The 23128-nt window shown below is 42.8% G+C and overlaps 1 protein-coding gene across 1 annotated transcript in view; it reads right to left on the reverse strand.

Annotated features, from left to right (window-relative positions):
* The window catches only part of CNKSR3 (CNKSR family member 3), a 67458-nt gene extending 61477 nt beyond the window's left edge, over window positions 1-5981 (reverse strand). The window contains exon 1 of the mRNA XM_082481326.1: window positions 5867-5981. Within this exon, the coding sequence (XP_082337452.1) occupies window positions 5867-5918 (52 nt within the window). The 5' untranslated portion in view covers window positions 5919-5981. The remainder of the gene's footprint in view (window positions 1-5866) is intronic.
* Window positions 5982-23128: the final 17147 nt, after the last annotated feature.

Genomic DNA, 23128 nt, shown 5'->3' on the forward strand with positions numbered 1-23128 from the left:
AGCGGACAGGACAGGTGACCAAAAACTGACCAACGGGGTATTCCATCCCATCTGCCTCATGCTCAGTATAAAAGCTGAGGGATCAAAGGGTCAGTGCTCTTCCTTCAATGGCTGTCGTCTGAGGAGGACTCTGTTCATCTGCTTGTGATCCCAATCCTGAATGCAGATCCGGAATCCAGTTCCCGTCCGTCACTGAGTCCAGCCTGGGATTGCCCCAGTGCCAGCTGGTCTCGTGATTATCATCTTGGGAGCTTGATATGGTTTTGTATATTTTTCATTATTTCTTTTTATTTTATTATTAAGATTTCATTAAAGTAGTTTAGTTCCTTCTAAACTCATGAGTCTCTTTTTCCTCCTCTGCCTCTCTCTTTGAAGAGGGGTAGAGGGGAGCATCTGTCGGTCCCATCTGGGGTTCCCCAGGTCCCCAGTAGTGGATTTTGGCCTAAACCATGACCATACCCAAAATTAATTGTCAGAGTTTCACTACATTCCTCTACAAAGGTTACAATCAACAGTCCACTAATGCCCGTTGTGATTTTAGCATTTAAAATTATGTTTTTCCAGACATTATGCTGACTGTATTAAACTTTTAGACTTTCTGATGTTTGGTTAAAATAGTTTGAACAGCAACTTAATGGCAAATAAACAGAGCTGACTGTGAACATTAAAAGATCAGGGAGGAACAAAAAAAAAATTAAAAAAAAAAAAAAGAAATATCACAGAACCTACAAGCAGCTCAAGAAAGTGCAACACAGCAAAAAACACAAAAACATGACCTAAACACATGAACACAGAGGCCAACTTTGGTTTATATTTTTTTGTGTGTACACATTCATTGATCTTCGCAACAATGAATAATTTTAAGACAAAATAAATATAAAGAGATGTATTTAGTATATTCACCTTTTGCTAGTAAAACATTACAGGCCAGTTATATTCAGAATTTCAGCTAAGATCTGTAAACAGTGGTTATTCAATGTCATTTTCTGATCTATTTAATAAATAGTCTATACAAATATTTTTTTAAGCAACTAAATAAACAGAGGAAAGAGACTCTTCTGCAGCCTTAGTTATAGGCAGCTCTCTACTATTCTTCACTGACAGCAAAATACACAGTCTTAAATAACCACGAGTTTCTTAGTGTTAGGTTTTCCCAAATAATTTGAACACAACAGCATTCATTTGAGATTACCTAAAAAGAAAAGGAAAGCTAAAAAGTAACTCCAGTGCTATGCATTACCCATAATTGTTTTTAAAATCCCGCTATGGTTTGCAGCTCCCAGCACACACAGTTAACACAACTGACCTTGTTGAAATCTCCCTGGATAAGCAAGATAGCTGTAAGAAAAGAACAACATGCCCTCACGATTAATTGCTAACTATTAATAAATTCGCATATTTCTCTTTCTTCTTCCAGCCATACCTATAAATAAATATAGTTGCCCAAAAGCTTTACCAGGAATGGAAATCAATGTATTTCATGATGTAACAGGCACAGGAATAAGTGATATCCATGAATTACTGAGGAAGGGAATAATCGAACCTGGAGTGCAATAGAGACCAAAGCAGATGCGTGATCCCCAGCTAGCTGAGTGTACAGCTACAGCGACAAAGGCCAAATTGTAATGGAGCCTCACAACAACAGAGGCTTCTAACCACAAGCATGTCAAACTGTCTTTACCGTGTAAAATTTGGCTTGAAGTCACAACTGACATAAGTATGTGAGGCCTGGGGGCAGGGGGAAGAGACAGGGCAGGCTACAGCAAACAAAGAGGAGGCACACCGATGTTCTCTAATAAGGCAGTAACATTTCTCACACAAGAGGCTCTATCCCATATGCAGCTTTCCTCCTCCTTGCATCTTTTGAGGAATGACCTTAGCTGTGGGGTTTTCAGTAGCAAGGGGCTTCCGAGACCAGAGAAAGTTTCTCCATATCATCATATCACTCTGTTTCCTTCAAATTGTTGCTACACCAGTGCAATCAAGTCACTTCTGCGCTGGATATTTCTCCATGTGCACAGCCCTATGGAACTAAACAGGTTCTTGCTGGTTTGTGGACCCAGGATAGCCCAGAAAACTGCAAGCCCACAATCAAATACCAGCAGATGTGCTACAACATCCATGGCCATACATCTGTCCCACAATAATCTGAATAATTTAGGAATCCCTCTTGAGGAGCTCTGGGTGAATTCAGTCTCATGGGCACAACAAGGCAGTGCCATGACAGACAGGTGAGGACTGAGCCTGTTAACATCTTAGCCTGTGCAGGAGCAAGGCCACCAGTCAACCACAACACCATCCAGAGGTTAGTTTATACCCTAACAAAGATCAATTCTAAATAAAAAAAATATATAAAAAAAATACATCTTGTCAGTATAGTCAGGAAAACAGGCTAAATCACTCAAAGAGCATAAATTCCATGTTAACCCAGCCACAAGTCAAATCAACACAGCATCCTAGCCAAAGTAGTACCTTTTCATGGCCGAATATGGCCCCTAAAGAGTTGCGCAACTCTTTCTCGCAGCTTTGGTTTAACTAGACCCACTCTTATGAGCTATATAGCCTGCTACTGTCAGTACAGCACTCTCCGCCAGAAAAAAAACGCCTTTGTTCGCAAAAAATAGCAGCATTCTAGTCTGAATTAGTAAGAGAAGACAAGCAACCATGTTTTGTATCAGCTGTTGTTGGTAACAATGAACAGAGCACTTTATTTAAAACTTGCCTATAAAAATATTCATGTTCAGCTTACTAATTCTTGATAGGTTCTATTTTAAATTCTAGATAGATGCTATTTACAGTATTTACCCAGGAATGAACAGCTCAAAAATCACAGAACCGAACTCTTCAGGATAAGAGTTACCTTGTTAAGAAAACTTAGTTCAAGAGCCATTTTAAAACAAAGAAAAAAAAAAAAAAAAAAAAAAAACACACACAATACACAAACAGACAAACCCCACACAGTCAAACAAACAAAAAAGGCTAGTTCACCAAGAGTAAACAAGCTAACTGTCCAGCAGTGGTCAAACAGCTTACTTTTGGACTTAGCTTTCGGGGGTTTGTTTCATGGAAGAAGGGGAAGTTTCCATGCTTCTTTTGATTTAGAAAAAAAAGAATCAATTTATAGGTGTTTGACTGTAAAAAGAGTTGGAAGAAGAAAAAAAAGAAAACCCGTTCCTGGAGAAATATTCTCAGTTTTACATTGAACATTAAGATGGAGTAAAGCAGACCACTTATTTCTGCTACTCTCTACATCTTACATCCACTACTTACATCTGCTACTCTTGCATCTCTCCAAGATGTTTATATCATTGTACGATAAGCATGCACCGTTAACTGCAAAACCCATCTCCCCACTGGGAGCTGGCATCTCCCCCCAGCTATTTATGTCATTCTTCTAGAACACATCTCCATGCCACCACAGCACTAACTACAGACAGTAGATATTACCAGCCAAATACTTTCTCCCAGAGCTTGACCATTTCAGTGAAGACCATGGTATCACTTCTCCTAGATGGCACATGTAAGAAAAAAAATGGCATAAGCTCCCCTCCAATCACTTGTTTTATAAAACTAACCTTGAGAATTAAATATAATATTCATAAGGTAAAAAACAAACTATTGGTCTTTGGTCAAAGATAAAATCCAATGGTTATGAACCACACAGTAAATAACCATTTCAGATTAAAAATAAAACTATGAAACATTGTGCTAATAAGGCTGTTAGATAGCTATTAGAGTGTCAATTTTAATGTGCAGAGATGAAAGTGTACCCATAAAGAAAAGTTTTCCACATCTCGTTTCTTTATTACAGTCTTGTTGTGCAGGGAGTGACATAAAATGACATTGTGCACCAAAGAGGTCGAAAGCTTACCTAGAAACTGAAAAACAACAGGAGAAACAAAAGTCACCAGCAGTCTTTAATTTATTCCTTTGCATTTCAAAGGACACGTGTTTGCATTACTCAGAAGATCCACCTCCCAACTACAGGCAGCCCTCAAATTATTCTGAATAACGCTAATTGAGGGTCCAGCTAAAGATTTACCTGTTCAAGGAACCTGCGAGTAAAATAAATTATGCAAGAAAGCAAGGCAAGCATGCTTAAGTATAATAAAGCCTTTTAAAATGATTAGCAGGTTTACTCTTTAATCTGGCAAGGTAACAAACTTTCAGCGCCCAAGAGAAAAAACACAATGAGGGAAAAGCATTACATAAATATTCCACATGCCAAAGCAAAAGGCTTATTTCATTGGAACAATGCACTCCTGTTTAAACCAATACCAATCACAAAAGAGAGATCTTTCTGTGGAAGTTATTTATATGTTAACGCATAACTTCACAGCACATTTGTATGGAATCCTCCTCTCACAAAGGCTGCCTGGACCGTCCCTCACTGGCACCGGCCCCTCCGTGCACATGTTCACGCTCAAGAGGGCTGGGAGTATCCATCCCTTGCCGTATGAAAACATGAGCCTGCTTTCCAAATCTGCCTCGGTCTCGAACAGAACTACTGCCAAGTGCTGACCACAGGCACGCAGTCTAATCAGCATTATGGTCCTGAGACAGAGGAGTAATGGCTGCTATAAGTAAATGCTGCTTCTAATCCAGGGAAACTTTCACCTCTGAAAGCATTCCTAACTTCACGTCAACTCCAGCAAAGCCTGTGAAAACACTTTATGTAACAAAAGATAATTACACTAAAACGTAGTCCTACAAGAAAACAGAAGTACATTTCATAAATCCCTCACCTAATTCATAGCTATTTCCCTTTCGATTTATTTCCTGTAGAGTGGGAACTGCCACAGCAATATCCCAGTCGGCATTCAGAAAGCACTCACAGGGTCCAACCAACCAGAGTTGACAAAACTGAGGTTCAATCTGCCGTCGAAAAAAAGTCCGAAGATACCCAACACCGCAGAGGTCCCCCACGGCAGGAACGGGACACCCCGCGGGTGCAGCCCACGACCCAGCGCCCGCTGCATCCCCACCACTGCCTCTCTCCCAGGGCAGAGCCCCTCGGAGCTGGCGCAGGGACGGGCTTCCCAAACGCCTCCTTCGCACATCGGTCCCGCCGAGGCTTTCCGCAGCTATGTCAACATCGTGAAGAAGCCTCGAAAGGGAGTAGGAAGTTTTGATAGGCGGGAGAGGGAGAGAAAGCAGCACACACACACACCCCCCCCAGAGATGAGGGGTGGGAGGGAGGGATGGATGGACAGACGGACGGAGCGGGTCCTATTCAACCCTCCGAGCGGGAGCGCAGCATATCACCGTTAAACAGGATTATGAGTTCTTGCTTACTTGAGCTAGTTTTTGCTTAACTAACAAAACTGAAGTTTTTTTCGACCGGCTTTTGCTTGAAAAGTTGGAAGTTAACTTATTCTATTTGCCCGGAAGAGAATAGTTACTATCTCTATGCAAGCAGACTGACCAGCACGACCACAGCAGAAGGGGACCGAGCCCTGGCAAGACCCCACGGCTCATACACGTACCCCGAGTCAGCCACGGCGCAAAGCTCAACTCCCCCTTTCCCCACGCCCCTCCCCCCCCTCCAAAAAAAAAGAAGAAAAAACAAACCCCAAACTTCAAACCCACACCGCAAAGTACGCACAAGTGCACTAACAGGTAAGGAGACAAGCCAACAGGGAGCAGGGAGCCGCACGCCGGGGCAGTCCCGGGGCTCAAGCGGCGGGGCGGCCACGGAGCCGGAGCCGAGGTCGGGGCTGGCACCACCGCGGCGCGGCGCTGGCAAAGGCTCCCGGCGGCGGCCCCGCTCGCCCCGCCGGCCATGCGGCCGCCCCGCCGGGGAACCCGGCTCCGAGCCCCGCACCGGAAAGCTGCCATGGCACGAACCGGGCCGGCACCCTCTTACCTTTCGTCCAGTCCACCACTTGCTTCGGGCTCCACCTGGTCACCGGCTCCATGGCGGGCTCGACCCCGCCGGCAGCCGCGGGAGACCGCAGCCACCCGCCCGCCCTCCTCCAGACGCCGACTCGTCCCCTCTTCAGGCTCCCATCCCGGCAGCGCCTCTCCCGGCCACCCCCTCCTCGGCCTGGCTCCTCCCCGCCGGCCGCGACCGGGCCTGCCCCGCTGCCGCTCCGCCCCCAGGTGCAGTCGCCCGCCGGGCCGGGTCCGGGGTCGGGGCCGGGGTCGGGGCCGGGGCCGGGGCCGGGGCGCAGCCGTTAGCGGCCGCTGCGGGGCGGGACCGGCCGTTAACGGCTGCGCCCCGGCCCCGGCCCTGTGCTTGGAAAAATGCTGAGGAGAAAGTTCTTGGGTTCCCGCGGCTTCTCCCGGGAAGGGGAAGGAAGAGGAAAGGAGGGCGTCTGGGGACAACGCTTTTAAACGCTTGTGGCCTTTCAGGCTCTGCCTGGAAAGGAAGAAATAGTCCCAAAAGGCTGAAATTACCTGACGCTTCACCTCACACTTTAATGTCGTTACTGCCTATAAGCCACATGCAGCTTTGACTGCTGTCAGGTATAAGTCTGCACTGGAAGGACGCTCTGAAACAGCATGGTACCTGGGACTACATGAACAAGCGTGTTGTGTCTGAAAAGCCACCGCTCTTGGGACCGCGTGGTGACACAAATCACGGAATCACGGAATTTTCAGAGTTGGAAGGGACCTTTAGAGATCATCTAGTCCAACTCCCCTGCCAAAGCAGGATTGCCCAGAGCACATTACTCAGGACTGCATCCAGGCGGGTCTTGAAAATCTCCAGAGAAGGGGACTCCACACCCTCCCTGGGCAGCCTGTGCCAGTGCTCTGTCACCCTCACCGTAAAGAAGTTTTTCCGTGTATTTGAATGGAACTTCCTATGTTCCAACTTGTGCCCATTACCCCTCGCCCTGTCACTGGGAACCATTGAAAAGAGCCTGGCTCCATCCTCCTTCAACCCACCCTTTAGATACTTGTACGCCATAATAAGGTCTCCCCTCAGCCTTCTCTTCTCCAGGCTAAAGAGTCCCAGCTCTCTCAGCCTTTCCTCATAAGGGAGATGCTCCAGTCCCTCAATCATCTTAGTTGCCCTTCGCTGGACTCTCTCCAGAAGTTCCCTGTCCCTCTTGAACTGGGGAGCCCAGAACTGGACACAGTATTCCAGTTGTGGCCTCACCAGTGCAGAGTAGAGGGGGAGAATGACCTCCCTCGACCTACTGGCCACACTCTTCCCTATGCAGCCCAGGATTCCATTGGCCTTCCTGGCGACAAGGGCACATTGTCACCAGGACAAATCTCACTTTTCTTTAAAGAAAGGTGCAGCTTTAGCTCTTCTCAGTGTCCTGCCCCAGGAGTGGCAACCTGTCCCACGGGGTGGAGCGGCGGCCAAGCTTTTCACCCCGCTTCAGTGGCAGCTCTGTGTGAGTCATGGCCCCGTGGCGAGTTTAGCAGCAACCACTGCCTGCCTGCAACCGTGCTCGTCCCGATATTGGCATTTGGGCTTTTTATTTCTGAATTCTGCACTTGAAAGCGGCCTTGGGTGCAGAGGTCGTTTCACCATGATAGATTACTTCTGTTTTGCTGCTCTCGCTTGGGAGGTACATTAAGCCATCAGCTGGACCTCAGGCTCGCTTTCCTCAGAGTAAATGTGTCGTTTGTGTCTTGGCCGCCTCCTGAAGCCCATGTAAACCCCCAGGGAGTGGCAGCCTCTACTCAGAGGTTTAAGTGCCGACCCCCAAAACTGTGTGCCCAGCATAGGGACCTCCGCCATTCCTTGCTACCGAACACATAACTCAGCCTGCAACCACTTTTCCATTAACGAAGCAGCAAGGAGACATGGAGAAACCAGGTATTTTTATGCATCACTTAAGGGATCTGGTTCAGCAGCAAATTCCAGCCCAAAGCCCTTTTGTAACATGCACGAAGGTCTCGCTGCTCCTCTTCCTCAGTGAGGAAGAGCAGAGTGGACTCTGCTGTGACAATAACACTGTGAAATTTTAACTTGGCAATACTAGAGAGCGGGTAAGCAGCTGGGATTTCAGACTGTCCGGTATCCCACTGTTTTCATCGGCTCCCATCTCCACCCATCTGTTATCCCGAGTCATGTACTTGAAATGTAGGCTCTCTGGGACAGGGGCTATCAGGTCTGTGTGTGGCTGTGCAGCGCCCGGCTGTGCAGCGCCCAGCTGTGCAGCGCCCAGCTTTCCCACCACAGCACGAACAGCTGCCTTCTTGTACGGGCTGCTGCAGAGAGCTGCCACGAGGTGCAGAAGAAATACTTCACAAGTTCTACTTCAGGGAGTTAATAGTTGAAAAAACAGTCTTTTTGCATGTATACCTAAAAACTAGTAATTTGTTCATTCTTTTTGTTGAAGGTTGTATTTTTAGTTCTTGATTATAAGGTCAAGTCATTATAGCAAATTTGTTTATTTGCTTTTCAGCTTGTGAAACATTAAGCCTGTCAGTTAACCGCTCTGCCTATTGGAAAGATTAAAATGCAGCTCACCACAGCTTTAATATTGGTGCAACAACCAAAAGTTTCTTGATTCCCCATTGAACTGTGTGTCATTCACACTTAAAGGGCAACAAAACAGCAGCTCCCCCCTCTTGCAGAGGCCTGAGTAAACAGTTGGGCCTTGCTATGTGCCCCACAAATGGTTTCATAAGGGTTAATGTAACAGTGCTTCTGTCTTAACTACACAGATGCTTCCCAAGGTTGCAGGCAGGAAAGCAAATGTCTCTCGCTGTTGGTGTTTGAAGCATTCATCTGTTGTCATCCTTCTCTGTCACACATCTTGGGCCAGTCCCTGTGTCTGGTTTGGATAAGATGAGCACCGTATTTTGTGAGTAAGGCATGCAGAGCTGGTCACTTGCTAGCAGATTGGCAATCTGATAAATCATTATTCATCTGCTTATTCCCTGATAGTATTTTTTAAGCAAGACGATATTGCAGTGACTCTCTGTTCTTTTATTACATTATGTCCCCCAACACCAGCTGCTTTACAACCTGCTCTGGACAAATGAAATGGGGCTGACAGGGGAAGGCAGCATGTCTCCAGTTTCTCAAAGGGATTCGTAGCTGAGTTGCTTACCTGTGTTATTCTCTCCAAGCCCAGATTGCAACTGTTCTTTTGAGCTGATTTTTCTCATGATTGCATCATCTCAATCTCATCTTTATTTGAGATGAGATTAACTAGTAGTCAATTGGCATGATGCAATTAGGAGTTCTGTTTGTAGAATAAGGTATTTTTGTTCAAAAATGCTCATTGCCAAAAGAAATGAAAAAAAAAAAAAAAAAAAAAACAGAAAAAGTCTGTCTGATTTACAGTAAGGCCAAATCAAAATGTAACACTGCCCCTCTGTATGTCTTCAGAGCTTCTGTGGGTTAGTTTATGAGGTATGTGCCAGTATTAGGAAAGATGTGAGTTCCCTTTCCCTGCTTACAGCCTTGTCCGGAGTTCATTGCTGTGGCAAGGAACAGACTACCAGCTCTCCAGAAGTGCACATTTTTTCATTTGTTGTAATTTTTCAGCGATAGGTTATTTGATTTGAGGAGGAGATTCAGACCAGTTGTTTGCTGATTCCTCGCTTTCTTTGTTTTCTTTCTTTTTACTTCCCCTTGCAGACTAGGTTTTCAAAGGGACATCAGGTTAGTTTGCACAGGCAGTCTGGCAACACGCAGCTCAGTGCGGACCAGGATCGTGGTTCCACAGTCATGGGCGCAGCACTGTGCAATCTCCTATCACCCCACAGCAAAGGTTTACAAAACAGTCATCAACCCACAGCCTCACCCCTGTCAAGCTGGCAGGGGAAGCTACACCGTGTTTGTCACCTCCAGGTTTCTATCCTGGCAGCTGATCAGCAGAAGGAGGGCAGGTGATACTTTATAACAGAAAGTGTGCTGGGAAAAACTTATCCTTTCAAAGAAAAAATGTATTTGAATCATTGGAAAGGCTTAGTGTCGTTTCAGCAGCTATGTTGGCTCCAGTCTGGCTTAACACTGGACTTACCATTTTATCTAAACACAGTGTGACTGACCCTGCCTGGTAGGTCATAGTTTTCAATAACAAATCTGTGTCCTCCCAGGCCGCCCGTGTGAATCTGAATCATGCATGGTAGGCAGATGATCACATTTCTGACAAAGTAGCCGAAGTGTACAAGGATTGTATTCAAATTTTGAGCTGCATCAGGGGGACAGACAATGGTTGATCTAGCACAAAGACCTGTTGGTACAGCGGGAACACAGCAAAATCCATTGGACAGTTTAGATTTTAGTGAGCTTGGACCAGGTCATGACTTTACATCACATGGCTGCTCGTGTCCCTCTGACTGCTGCATCGCAGTCTGCCCGTTACCAGATTTGCTACCAGCTACCAGAGCTGTGCAGCACCGGCCCCTTCACACACTGCAGATTTGCACAGGCAGCACCAGCTCTGCACAGCTGTAGAGCTCTCTGCCTGCGGGGATGCACATTTGAGTCTTAAGCCCCTTTCCAAAGAGAGGTAACCGCTGTTACTTATCTCTAGAGGGGTGAATAAATGTTTAGAAAAAGGTCATATACCAAGTTTAAAAAGTGTGTTTTCTGTTCAGGGCCACAAAAAATTATTTTTCTTACTGATTCAAATTTTTTAGAGGGGTCAGCATATTACAAAGTGTGTTTTTGAGGAGAAGTTGTTTATCCTCTTTGGCAAAGCATTGTCTAAGAAGGTTTCACTGTATTTCAGCACATTATTTGTGAAAGGCTTATAGATCTATTTATTTAATACTCACAGTTGAAACCTCTGAAAATTACCAAATTTAAAGCATTGTGAACAAAAGCCTGTATATGGGTAGAAAATCCAGTTTGCCTCTATTGACAATCCACAGACGATCATCAGGGAATAGTCATTCCCTGACCTTTTGTCACTTATAATGTTTCAGTCCATCACTACTACTGTTACTACAAAAAAATTAGGATTTACGTATGATTTTCCAAGCATTACCTTACTCACACACATGATCCACAGAAGTCACTAGGACTTTTTGCACAGTAGCAAGAGAATTTTACCTTACCTGACTAGAATTTAGGGCTTCCTGGTAAGGTCAGTAAGACTTTAAAGTTCATTTGGAAATTGCAACAGGTAAAGTAACCGAGTCAGAGTGAGTCAGGTTCAGAACTGGGTTTGGTTCTATAAGCATGTAATTAAAAAAATTTATACTAATGGGAAACCGCTGTTGCATAAGAATCAACATCCTACTTCTCACCTTGATACTGGAATTGTTAGTGATGGATGTCTTCTATACATGCTGGTGTGGGAGATCTTGGTGTAGCCTGTTGAGAGAAATAGGTCTGCCTAGTCCTTTTTTGAATACAATGTATTAAGAGAGAGGGTTGTTTTCAGCTGGATGGGATAAGGAGGATAGCCTGAGGGTCTTCCTGGCTTGAGCACTTACTTTGGAAGAACAATGGCCTGGCCATGCCTTCCCTGTGCCCTGGAGAGAACCCACTGACTGAGGTGTACTGTCATTTCATATAATACTCTCATGAATCCAGCATGATTTTGATAAAGCAATTATTTTTTCAGCAAAACAAAAATCGTAATTTCAGATAGGACCAACTATATAAAAAGCCTTACCTTAACTGAAATACTGGTTGCCAAGAAAAGGAAACATCAGAAAGGTATGAATTCTGGCCATAATATTTACGTCAATTCCCTTGGTGACCTGAGTCAAATCATATAATCTCTGTATTTCCATCTCCTCTTTGCTCAAAAGTTAATAATCTCACATTGGTGAGAAATACCCTATTTTTCTTTATCTAGCATATTTATTCCTTTCTGAATAACTGAAATATCTATAGAAATAAAAATAAATTGCTAACCCCAGTTAATGGAAATATTTCTAAGCCCTGAAATGTTTCTAAGTACAAAGGAGTAAGAAATAAATAGTTAGATAAAGAGACAGATGCAAAGTGATTCTAATGATTTAATTAAATTAATTTAATTTTATGTGAATCTACAGTTGGTCATAGTACAACACATATTGAATAATGAGGGATACAGTTATGGCTGGTTTATCTGTAACCAAAGTTAAGTTAGGAAGACCTACATATAGCAATGGCTCTATCAGACTTCTCGTAGATTTTTTTTTCCCCATCATAGGTTCCTGCACTATTTATTTCCTAAGGATAGAGTTGTATTGGATCCTAGACTTGGATTGTCCCTATTTTCTTCCATTCAGCCTTAAAACAACCTACACAAAGTTCCTTGTTAGGCAAAAGTTGCCACTGCCTGCTGCTACAGGTGTATATATATGTCTACATATAAGTATCGGTGTGTATGTATGTACATTGATGACACCGCTAAACTGAGCTAAGCAGTAAGAAGAAAGGTCTCCTGACGTTTTTACTCAAAGCAAAATCTAAACTTTATTGAGTTGGGTTTTTTTCATTCAAGAGTGCAGAAATAGGACCTGAATTGCCATACATTTACATTTTTAATCCACTAGGCAATTTTATTAAGTGAGTATCAAATCACTGCACAGAAGTCATTTCCTCCACTGCACCCTGTGCTGAGGTAGCATGTTTTAGAAGATGATGAGAAACCTGTTTTGCAAAACATAAATTTATTATAAATATTTTTTTTAGTTAATAGAAATTTGATTATTCATTTATTTTGGCTTACCTCGGGTCCCTTTACCTGGCTATGAAACTATCTGACTCTCAGGTAAACAGAGCACAAAAATGATTTGCGTAAAACTACAAAACTTACCAATATCAATGCTTAAAGAGAAACTTAAAGTCAAATGACAGCATTTTTGTATACTGAAATAGGGAGATGATTTTACCTGGTCCGCATTTCCCTGCCCAAATGGCATACAAGAAGAAAGATTTGTTTTGAATGCACCCCATCAGTCAGTTTGATAGGATACAGAAGAATTATGTTCCCAAATGGAAAACAACTGCTGGGAGTTTAACACTAGCAAAGAGAAGGTTATGCTGGTAGAGCAGGGAAAGCACTTTGCAAATTTAGCAGGAGTAGTGTCTGCCCCATCTGCTGCGGATGTTTGTCCAGCAGTCATTTATCAAAGGCACACAGGGGCAGACCCAGACCCAATCCTGCCAGATGCCTGGAGGGGCCAAGAGGGTGAGATGTGGCAGGGTGCTGTACCCCTGGCAAGTGAAGCAGACACAGTACAGCCGAGCCCCCCCCCCCGGCGCAAGAGCAGAGGAGGAGGCAGAGGTACCGTTCAGGTCCCTTCAGGCATCGCTCTGCTCCGGGCTGAGGAAGCGTGGGGAGTGCGGCTGCAATGGCAGGCGGTGCACAGGAGAAGGGTCACCGGAACAGATGGAATGTTCCCACCACCCCTGAAGCCACACGCAGATGGTGGAAACCTCCTCCTCCTGCTGAAGGGTGACATGTGGGCCAAAGCAGGGAAGACCATCTCTCATGTATCAGAGATGGTGTCAGCACACCCTGTCCCCATGTTTGTCTGGAAATTTGCCCAAAATAAGGTCTAACAGATAGGAATTTACTGATGGAAAACCAGAGCTATTCCTGCACAGAGCATGCTGATAGTCCTTTTTATATTGTATATAAAGACCCTGATTCAAGAAGCCTATGTTCTGCCCAAATCACTCTAACTCCTCCTTCCCGCTCTTACTTAAGCCTTCAGACATCAGGAAACAAACAGCCAAAGGGATTTAAAGCCAGGTTGGCTGAACCTGGGCCTCTGCCTACATGCAGCAGTGGAACAGTAAACTAGAAACAGGCTTTTTAAAAAGCTATATGGCCTTAAAAAGAAGACAGAATTTCTTGCTCTCTTTTGCAGCCGCCTTCTTGCTGCTTCTTTGCAAAGGATATTAGATATGCAAGTATGTTCATGCAGAAGTTTTCTTAATAGCCTAAACTTACTGGCAGACTCTGAAATGCAAGAAAGGTGCATTTATTCTACCTGCTAGAGCTTTACTTGCAAATAGAGGTTATTTTTCGTAAGGGGAAAAGAGTAATGGGAAATAAGAAAATTGTCTGAATATTTGCTTAGCATTAAAAATAATACCTAAAATCTGAGCAGAAGGTTTGATTATTTTTTTTTTCACTAGTTGTCATGTATTTAAACGTTTTGAGTAGAGTTGGCAGCAGTATTACAACAGGTTACTGCAGCCAAGACAATCAACCTGATCAGGAATCAAACATCCCACTAGCTTCAGCAACAGTTTCTCTAGAAAGCTGGAAAGCAAGGTACTGTTGTAGTATCTTCTATAGCATTCTCAAATCTTCAGATCTTAAAACATGCTGCAAACATGCTGCATGAGCAGTCTCACAAAATACCTGTGGTCTTGTGGTTAAGACAGCCCAATTCAATTTCAAAAGAAGTAAGTTCAAAGCCTTGCTCTGTCACAGCCAGCTTATGCAAGACTAAGACAGACTCTGATCCTGAAGTGCTTTAAATTTAGGCATGAGAGTAATTCTGTTAAATTCAGTGGGAAGAACATGTTAAAATGCTTTCAGATTAAGGGGATTTAAGGGTATCTTTGGGTTCAAAGTCCAAACAACCCTCCCGCAGCTGCTAACAACCTCACCTCTGACTGACCATTGGAGCACCTGAAGAGCTTCCAAAAATAATTCCATGTACTCCCCTGCAAAGGGAGGCTCTGTGGCAGAGGGTCTGCTGGAAGGAGCAGAGAAGGGGGAGGAGGGACAGCAATAATATCTTAACACCACTGTTTAACTACTGCTGCAGCTGTCTTGGCACACATCTGCCCAGGCCCTTGGTCCAGGCTTGGCCAAGCTCTACAGAGCAATGACTACCTCTTGACCAAGACCTTTTCTGGGTTCACGTGCTAACTTTGTTCACTTCCCTGTGGCACAAGGGGATCCTGAATTAAAAGGCATATTCAGAGTAGGTCTGATCAAACCAGTTGGGTGAAAATGCTGGGGCTTCATCCATCAGCTGGGTGAGCCGCAGCCTCACCCAGGCTGTGGGGCATCTCGGTTCAGATCCCCCCTCTGCCCCACAGGATTTTGGTTTGCTTCCCAGGGCTGTTTCTAGCTACAGGTTTCACCTCCCCAGTCTAGCCCTAGCAATGTTTCCTAGTGGACTGGCTCAGCTAGTTCTTTCAAAGCTTTTTAGATTTTGTGGCTTATACCATTTATGTGGCCAGCCCTCCTCACGCGTTGCCTATGCAATCTGAGGAGAAAGCAAATACCTCGACTCTGTGGCACTTGCCCTTGTGGCAAGTGCTGTTGGTATTGACAAAGTACCACTATTATAAAACACTGCTTGAAAATGAAATGGTTAATCACGCTCAACAGTTTGCTTTGTACATTACTGCTTTTTTATCATCATTGATAAGAAGTTTATACCTGTCATTCCTTAATCAAGGAGCAGCATTGAAATATGTCCTGTACATTCATCACAAGCTTTTTCCTTTAATAAATTACTACATTATGTACAACACTTCCTTAGACTGTCTATTACTCTTGCTTCTGTAAAGAGTTGACTCATTGGTTGTGTTGAGCCTGGGATGCAAAGTGAAGCCCTGGGGTAGAGGAGCTCAGACGAATGGAGAGGAAAAAGGGATCATTTAATCCTCTGAAAATACAGCTTTGCAGGGGCCAAAGAGTAGGTCTGTCATTTGAATCAGTGACTGCTTTGAGAGCAATAAAATTCACAAACAAATGTTGGTACCACAAGTGTTGGAAGACCTTATAAATCATACGAGAAAGGTTAAAGCAATTATCTGAAGTACAATAGTCCTTCTTGGAACATACTGATCTTCAAAAATAGGTTTACAGCCTCCCTTCTGGACAATAATTTTCATAGCACAAGTCTGGCAAAAAACTTTGGAAACCGCATTCAGTAAGTATTCTTTGTCTCCGCTGCAAGGATAATTATGTTTCCTTTCGCCTGCTTTCAGGACTTTTTCCCCAAAATTTGACAATTTAATTAGAAAGTTTAGCAACAGGCAAGGAGTTCAGCAGACTGGAACTGCAAGTTTCTGCAAGATTCATGTCTACAGGGGTCTTTTGGTGTAAAAGAGCACTTTGGTCATCTCTTCCTCAGTAACAGCATCCTAAACACGAAACTGGAAGACTTGAGAAACAAAAAAAGTTTGCAGGGCATATAAAGACTTGAACATAACAACAAAAAAAGGCATGGAAACAGCTTTAAAATGGCAGATTCAGTGGCCAGAAATTAAGCCAACACATCAAATATACATTGTTTATTGTTGATGCCTGAGGCCACAAAATTATTTGGAGTCTTTGGCTTTCTGTGTGCACAAGATGACGGCAGAAGCCAGACAATGGGCTGATGTTTGTTCTTTCAAACCCAGCCACCAGATGAGTGGGGTTGTTGTTTTTAAATATTTAGTGTTTCGTTGGAAGGCTGGCACCTCTCACATGCTCCTTGAAAGAGAAACAGCACTGCAAGGATTCGACGTGAATTCAAAATCCTCATTCAGCCCTCAATTATCCGTCCCTCCCATGCAGACAGAGGTGTATTTGCAACTTATTAGTTTGGGCCCTACTTCTTTTTATTGTGGTTTTGGTTTAGTTTATGGCACTGTATATTTTTGGCATTTGTTCTTCAATTTTGAAGTGATTTTCATGGTCATGGGAGGATGCAGAGAACAAAAGCTCTAACAGAGCAAGGCACAGAAAGGTATGGTGCGCTGAGCACATTGGCAGCGGTGGCCTTTGGTGAACCTGTTTTCCCTACGCAGCCGTGCCAAAGCATCGCAGGCCTGCTATATACAGACAATTATTTGTGAGGATCCTGCTTGCGTTTTCTTAAAACGACAGCTTTTCAAGAAAGCAGAGGGGAATTGGCCCGGCCACTGGGAGACGCTCATTTTAATACCGAGTCCTGTGTGAGCATCTGAGTGTCAGTATTCAAAACAAGTCCAAGAGAAAGACTGATCTCATCTACGATCAGCCTTGCTTAGTGCCTCTCCTCCCTTTCTGTAGTCACAGGGAGAAATCACCAGAAGGCAAATGTGTTCAGTTGGGAAGGGGGTGAGATGAATCCCTCCTCCACTGATTTATATGCAAAGGTCCTGTCAACATTAGCAAGATTTGATGACTTAAGTCCTTCCAGTGATCTTGAAATACTTCTCTTTGGTTTACATCTTGGTTTGGGTCATTTGCTGATGGTTTCAAGGGAGGGCTAAGGAGGTTTTACTCAAATTTGTTCAAGAAGAAAGAGAAACCGGGGTTCATCAATGCTGTTGTGCCCCATGGCTGCAGATGGAAAGGGTGGGCAGATATCTCAAAGCTGAACACCTTCAGGTCCCATAGGACCAAATCAACGGTAATTTTAACCATGACTGAAAAAGATGCTACAAGATTTTAATACTAGAATTGGGAAGGGCATACTTCCACGCAGGACTCCCAGTGGATTTCTGGGGTAAATTCTGGCTCTGGAGGCCAGGAGAAGCTTCTCTACTCGCTGACCCTTAGCAGGGTCAGGATTTGCCCTGTAAAGGCCTAATCAACTAACGTGAATGAAATTCTTCATTTACTGCCTCCAGCAGGTTTGTATGAAGCCTGCCTCCTTTGGATCCCAGGCAGTTTCTTCTGCAGTGTTTGTGTCAAAACACAAACCTCTTCTTAATGGAAAAGGTGAACATGTACACTGCACATGAAAGCAATCAACAGAAACCCTTTTTCCTGAAAGACTAAGGGAGAGCCAGGCAGCACTGTGCACCTTTTGTTTATTTTCTGAAAGGAGCCAAATTCAAAGGAAAAATAAAATATATATACTAAAGGCTTCATGACTCCCTTTTCATTCAGTATTACTGTACTGGAAAATACTTTTATATAGCAATATTTTACTGTCTTTTGACAAATTCTAGCTTTATTGTGATCAGTTCCTGGGGTTTTATTGCACTACTATATGTTTGGTAACTCAATCTGTAGTTAAGGCTGCTGGTATATTTTCAAACAAAAGAGGTTTAGAAATGGAGTACTTGCCTGGTGGGGCTTGAGTCTTTTTCTGTCTTTGCAGGTAATTATCTACTAATAGACACGGTTTCACAGTACTGTATATTTGGGTATTATCACTACGTTGTCTGTTTACTGTCAGTTGAATCATGAATTTTTCCCACTGGTTTTCTTGTTCTGAAGACCTAGGCTTTAAAAAAAAAGGAGCAACTAAAAGTGATCCAGAGCAACACAACTTTGCCAATTTTGCTGAAGCTGCTGATTCAACAAGGTCTTTCAGCATTTGTAAATTTAGGGGCATCACCGATGGGGCTAATTTTGAAACAGTACCACTAGTCATATGTTTAAAGTTACACTTGTGTTTAAGTACTTTGTAGAATCAAACCTTAATGCTGTGGGCTAAGCTGAGATGACTCATTTAAGGGAAAAAATCATATATGTGAAAAAATATTCCCACTTCCTTATAAGTCATCAAATAGCTGCTTTTATTAAAATTCCAAAGATGAGCTTTTCTTAGTTGACCATACCATTGTAAGTCAGGAGGCACAAACCTCAGTAATATAATTAGTATGTGATTTAAGAGCATTCAACCCCATAAGCAGCAATAAAAAACAGTCCATGTAAATAAGAGATGCTTTGTTAGCTTTTTAAGGAAAATCTCTGTAATGCAAAACATAGCTGATCAATCATTTAGCTAACTCCAAGTGAAGAAACAGTTCTGAAAACGTACATTCATGGTTTTAAGTAATGCACAAGGCCAAGCAGAAAGTACTGGCGCCAGATAGTTTTTCCCTAAGTCCACACATACTTTAAGCATAGTACAGTGTTGGGTGTTAAGTGTTAAAATCCTGAAACCTTCATCAGCAGTTTGTCCATCACCAGGCAAATTTTCCAGATGGTCTTTGGATGATCAATTACGTTGCTCCTAATTGCAAGTTCTTCCTCTATGTGTCTCCTTCCCTGCTGCTTCAATGTGAAGAAAGGTAAAGTCTTTAACCATTAAGCAGCTGGCACAACTTATGTAAACAATTCTTAGCACTGCCTTTGAGAATGTTTACAAAATTTGTAAGGCTCAAGTGGGCGTTTGTAGTATTTGGTTTTCTACACAAAAATATCTCAGAAGCAGAAACAGGTATTGCTTTCTCATCTTTTTCTGATTCCGTATGTTTTTTTCATTAATGCCACTTACAACGGGTAGCTCTTCCAAACATTGTAGCTGCAGGAACAAAAAGTGCCATGAACAACAACAACAACAACAACCAAACAAACAGAAAGTTCTGTTTTTAAGTAATACTGTCCTCCTCTGCCAAGTAAACCAAAGTCTCTAATGGCTGCAGTTTGGGGCTATTTTTCATAGATCTCTGTAAAAAAAAAAAAGTAAAGAAATGCTTTCATGGAACTAGTGGGATTTTGTATTCATTTATCCTTTTTTTTATGGCAGCAGAACAGTAGGATTTTATTTCTTTTTCTGCCATCATGAGTTTTTTACTTTTTTTTACCTTTTAATATCATGCTTCAGAAGATTTGTTGATAAATGCAAGAATAAGGTCTTTAGGATATTTGGAACTTTTGAATGACTTCTTGTTGACATATTTAACTGTTCAATCCAACAGAAATAAGAATAGGCCTCAGATAAATCTTCCCCTGGATACATACCACTACATTAAATTCTCCCAGTCTTTTAAAACATGCAGTGTTCTTGTGCTTATACAGACAGTTTTGAGATATCACATGTGTGGTTTATGGCAACTTCTGTGTAGACTCTTTGGGGTATACAGACCCCTGTTAAGACTCTCCTGGGAATACTAAGCAACTACTATTTCTAAAGACCAACGGCCTTATTTGGATCTTTTTAAATTAACTAAGCCACATTTGGTGCTAATCTCAGATATCCCACGTTGGCCTTGTTCTTTTCCAAAATCTGCTGAAACTTAGTCAAAGTTGTAAGTACTGACTGTGACATTTGTTGTCACAATTTGTGATGTTGCGTATGTCTCCGTTTTTCAAATGCTATTTCATAGCAATCTCTGTTGACACAGAGTGTTTTGTACAGGAAATCAGTGAGTGATTTCTCACTGACTTCAATACAAATAAAATTAGATTCAGCATTTTTTGCTTCAAAAGGTCATTATTGGTTAATTATCTTTACGGTTTTCCCACCTATTTATCTTCCCCATTTAACTCCTTAGTCTTCTGATAACTGGCTAGTAACTGATATTAAAATTTTCCAAATCTATTGAGATTTTGGTTTCATTTTGCAAGTGATATGTTGCTTTTGTGGTTTTAACTGTGCTACAGAGCTTGCTTAAAACAGGAGTTGGCAATAATTACCTCAGTTGTCTTGGTGGCTTCAGCAGTCACTTAGCAGATCATTTTTTAGGAGGTTTATATAAGTGACAGCATCTCTAACCAGGCAGTTCTTGTGCAGTCCTTATACATTCAGCTTATCCAGCAGTCTGCAAAAAGGTCGATCTGTTTTTATTTGTCCAAATATCTGGCTATTTACACACTTGTGGGAAGGAAAAAGAAAGAACTTGAGGCAGCCAAAGCGTTCGAATGAGTCAATCTGGGCAAGCAATATATATTCCATCTGTACTCAGCTTTGAGGAGCTGGATGAACTTATTTTAATTTTTAAAATATTTTCTCCATATATGTTAACAACCCTTTAAACTTGACTTATTCCTCACAATTCCTGAAGCACTTTACTTTTGACACCTGCAGCTTGGAAAGATTTTAACAGCATAACAGTTTTTGATTTTTGTGGGCTGCTGTTATGTCTGTTACTCAGAGCTATGTGCTAGTCGTGTACTTGGGTGATACAGACAATAGCCTAAGGTTAACCTGTACCTCAAGGAGCTCATCTTCTAACCAGACCGAGATAACCACCAAACTACGGGCACCTGCCCAGCATTGTGGTGGAGAAATCACATTTTCCTGAGGGTGGAGGTGTCCAAAGAAGAAGGCAGGATTGTTTAGTTTTAGTTAGCAGTACACTGGAGCTGGTACTGGCCTTGCAACATTCACGTGTTTTAGAGAACGAACTGAAGGCTCGAGGAGGCAGCGCTCGCTGTAGGAGGGTATTTTCACTGCCAGGGACAGCGTGATAGAGGAATGGAGAAACTCTAGGGAAAGGAGCTGGCAGGCCCAACACGTCAAAGACTAGGAAAGCAAATAGCGTAAATAAAACCACAGATACAGCAGAGGAAAGTAATAATACATAGCAGGCTACCTGGGGAGTTAGCCCGCAATGCCTACTTTTTGGCAACTTCAACTTCTGTGTCTTCCCATAGCTGCCCTTTGTCCCCCAAATTCCAAGGAATGAGATAACGTAAAAGCTAGAAAAAACCCACTTGTATATAAGGAGTGAGCAAGATAGCCATTTGGATTACATCCCATATTTCTAGAAATGTTGGGAAAAAATCATTCTACAGAGAAAGAAAGGAGAAAATCAAAAGGAGAATTTGCTTTCTGATAAAGCAGATAATACAAATCAGGTATTTTTTATGATCTTTGGCCATGTGTCTATATTCAGTTCTTTCCCAAAGGTCATTTTGTTATACTGGGCTCAGCAATCCTGTGAAATATAATTAACTCTGTCATTTGATGTTAGACAGAATGTGGTCCAAGTTTAAATAGAAAGGTAACGGCTTTTATCCATTTTTTTGTCCCAAAATGCTTCAGCGCTGTTGTCATAGATCAAAATCTGTGCTGCCAAATAAATACACGGAATTCCTCATGCTAGTGGAAACCGAGCAGCCAAATTCTCATGCAACAAGTTGAGATGGACATCTGTATCACATGTATATTAGTGGAGGAGAAAAAAGACTCGTATATCACAATGTCACATGCATTTTAGCGGAGAAGAAAGAGGACTCTCGTTCATCTGTTGTATCATGATGTTACAAACATGAGGAGCATCTGCTGAACCCAATACTTTAGCAGAACAGCAACGTAATATTTGTTACTAAAAGATATTTCAAAAGAATTATTGGAAAAGGCACTTTGAGGTCTCACTGACATTAATGGAAGTCTGGTTTCAAAAGGAAAGGAAAAAATATAATGTTGACCTTATAGGGCAAAGCTAAGCAGAAAGAATATTTTCCTTTCACTGAATTACATCATGATACTGTATTTTGATTTGTCCTTGCATAGACTTTCATCTGAGGAGCTCAAGGAAGTGCACAAATAACTGAGTCTCAGAGGGTAGAGAAAGTGATAAACATTGACTGATTTGCACACAGTCCTTCAAAAATCAATAGCAGATAAAGGCCCAGAGCTCACATCTTCTGCCTGCAGCCACAGCCATGCTGCTGATTCAGTAGCACTGTGAATATCATGCCTGGCTTAAGCATGCAGGTTCATTTTGAGCATCTGAGCACTACTCTGGTGCTCAAAGCAGAGAACGTACCTAGGCACATTTCTTAATCGTGACCTAACTTTGTTTGCTAGGGAGCTTGGTGAAGCTTGCACCGCACCTGACTTCTGCACCCATTCAGTCGGCAAACAAAAAGACTATAGGCTCCCGCTTGCCTCATCCAAACACAGCCATCACTGCAAGAGACCAAAGAAGAGAAAGCATCTTTATTTCATGAGAGTGGCCACCATCCAGTGATGAATATAGGTAAGATGGTTTAAATTAGGACGTTGAAATGCTTCTCAGCCCTAGCTCATGCCTTATTTATTCGTATGCACTGGAACAGCCCAGGCACAAGCACTCAGGCTGCGCGGCAACTCAGCAGCAGAGAAGATAAACTCCAGTAGAAGGGTGCAGGGGACAGCTGGGGGTGGGGCACAGAGAGGAAACAGATTGATTCCATGCAAGGCATCTGTCGGACCATCAAGTGGAGACTGGAAGCTTGGAAACTAGTGATAGCGTCAATCCCAGTAGTGCCCGGCACAAGGTGCTCGATAGGTTTCATACAATTAAAAAAATAAATGAAAGATGGAATAAATAGTGTTCTAGATTTCTACCATCTCATACAAGTGTCTTGTTTAAAACTTCAGTCCAAACATTCTACTTTTGTTCTGCTTTTATCAAAATAATATTTCAACAGTGATGTATGCAACACAGTCCAAATCAAAGCGACTAGCTGGCAGTGGGAGCTGTGAAGATCAGTTTCTTGTGTCTCTGTATGACACGTGATTTATTTCCTCCTGTAACAAAGTGCAGTGTCTGATCACAGCATTTCCAAATTGACATCATCTGTCTCCCATGTGGCATTTTCTAGTGGCTGGTATTACAGTTGAGCTCATTTATAGAAACTACCTTCAACAC

Source organism: Vanellus vanellus (genome assembly GCF_965231255.1).
Source record: "Vanellus vanellus genome assembly, chromosome: 3".
Lineage (NCBI taxonomy): Eukaryota > Metazoa > Chordata > Aves > Charadriiformes > Charadriidae > Vanellus > Vanellus vanellus.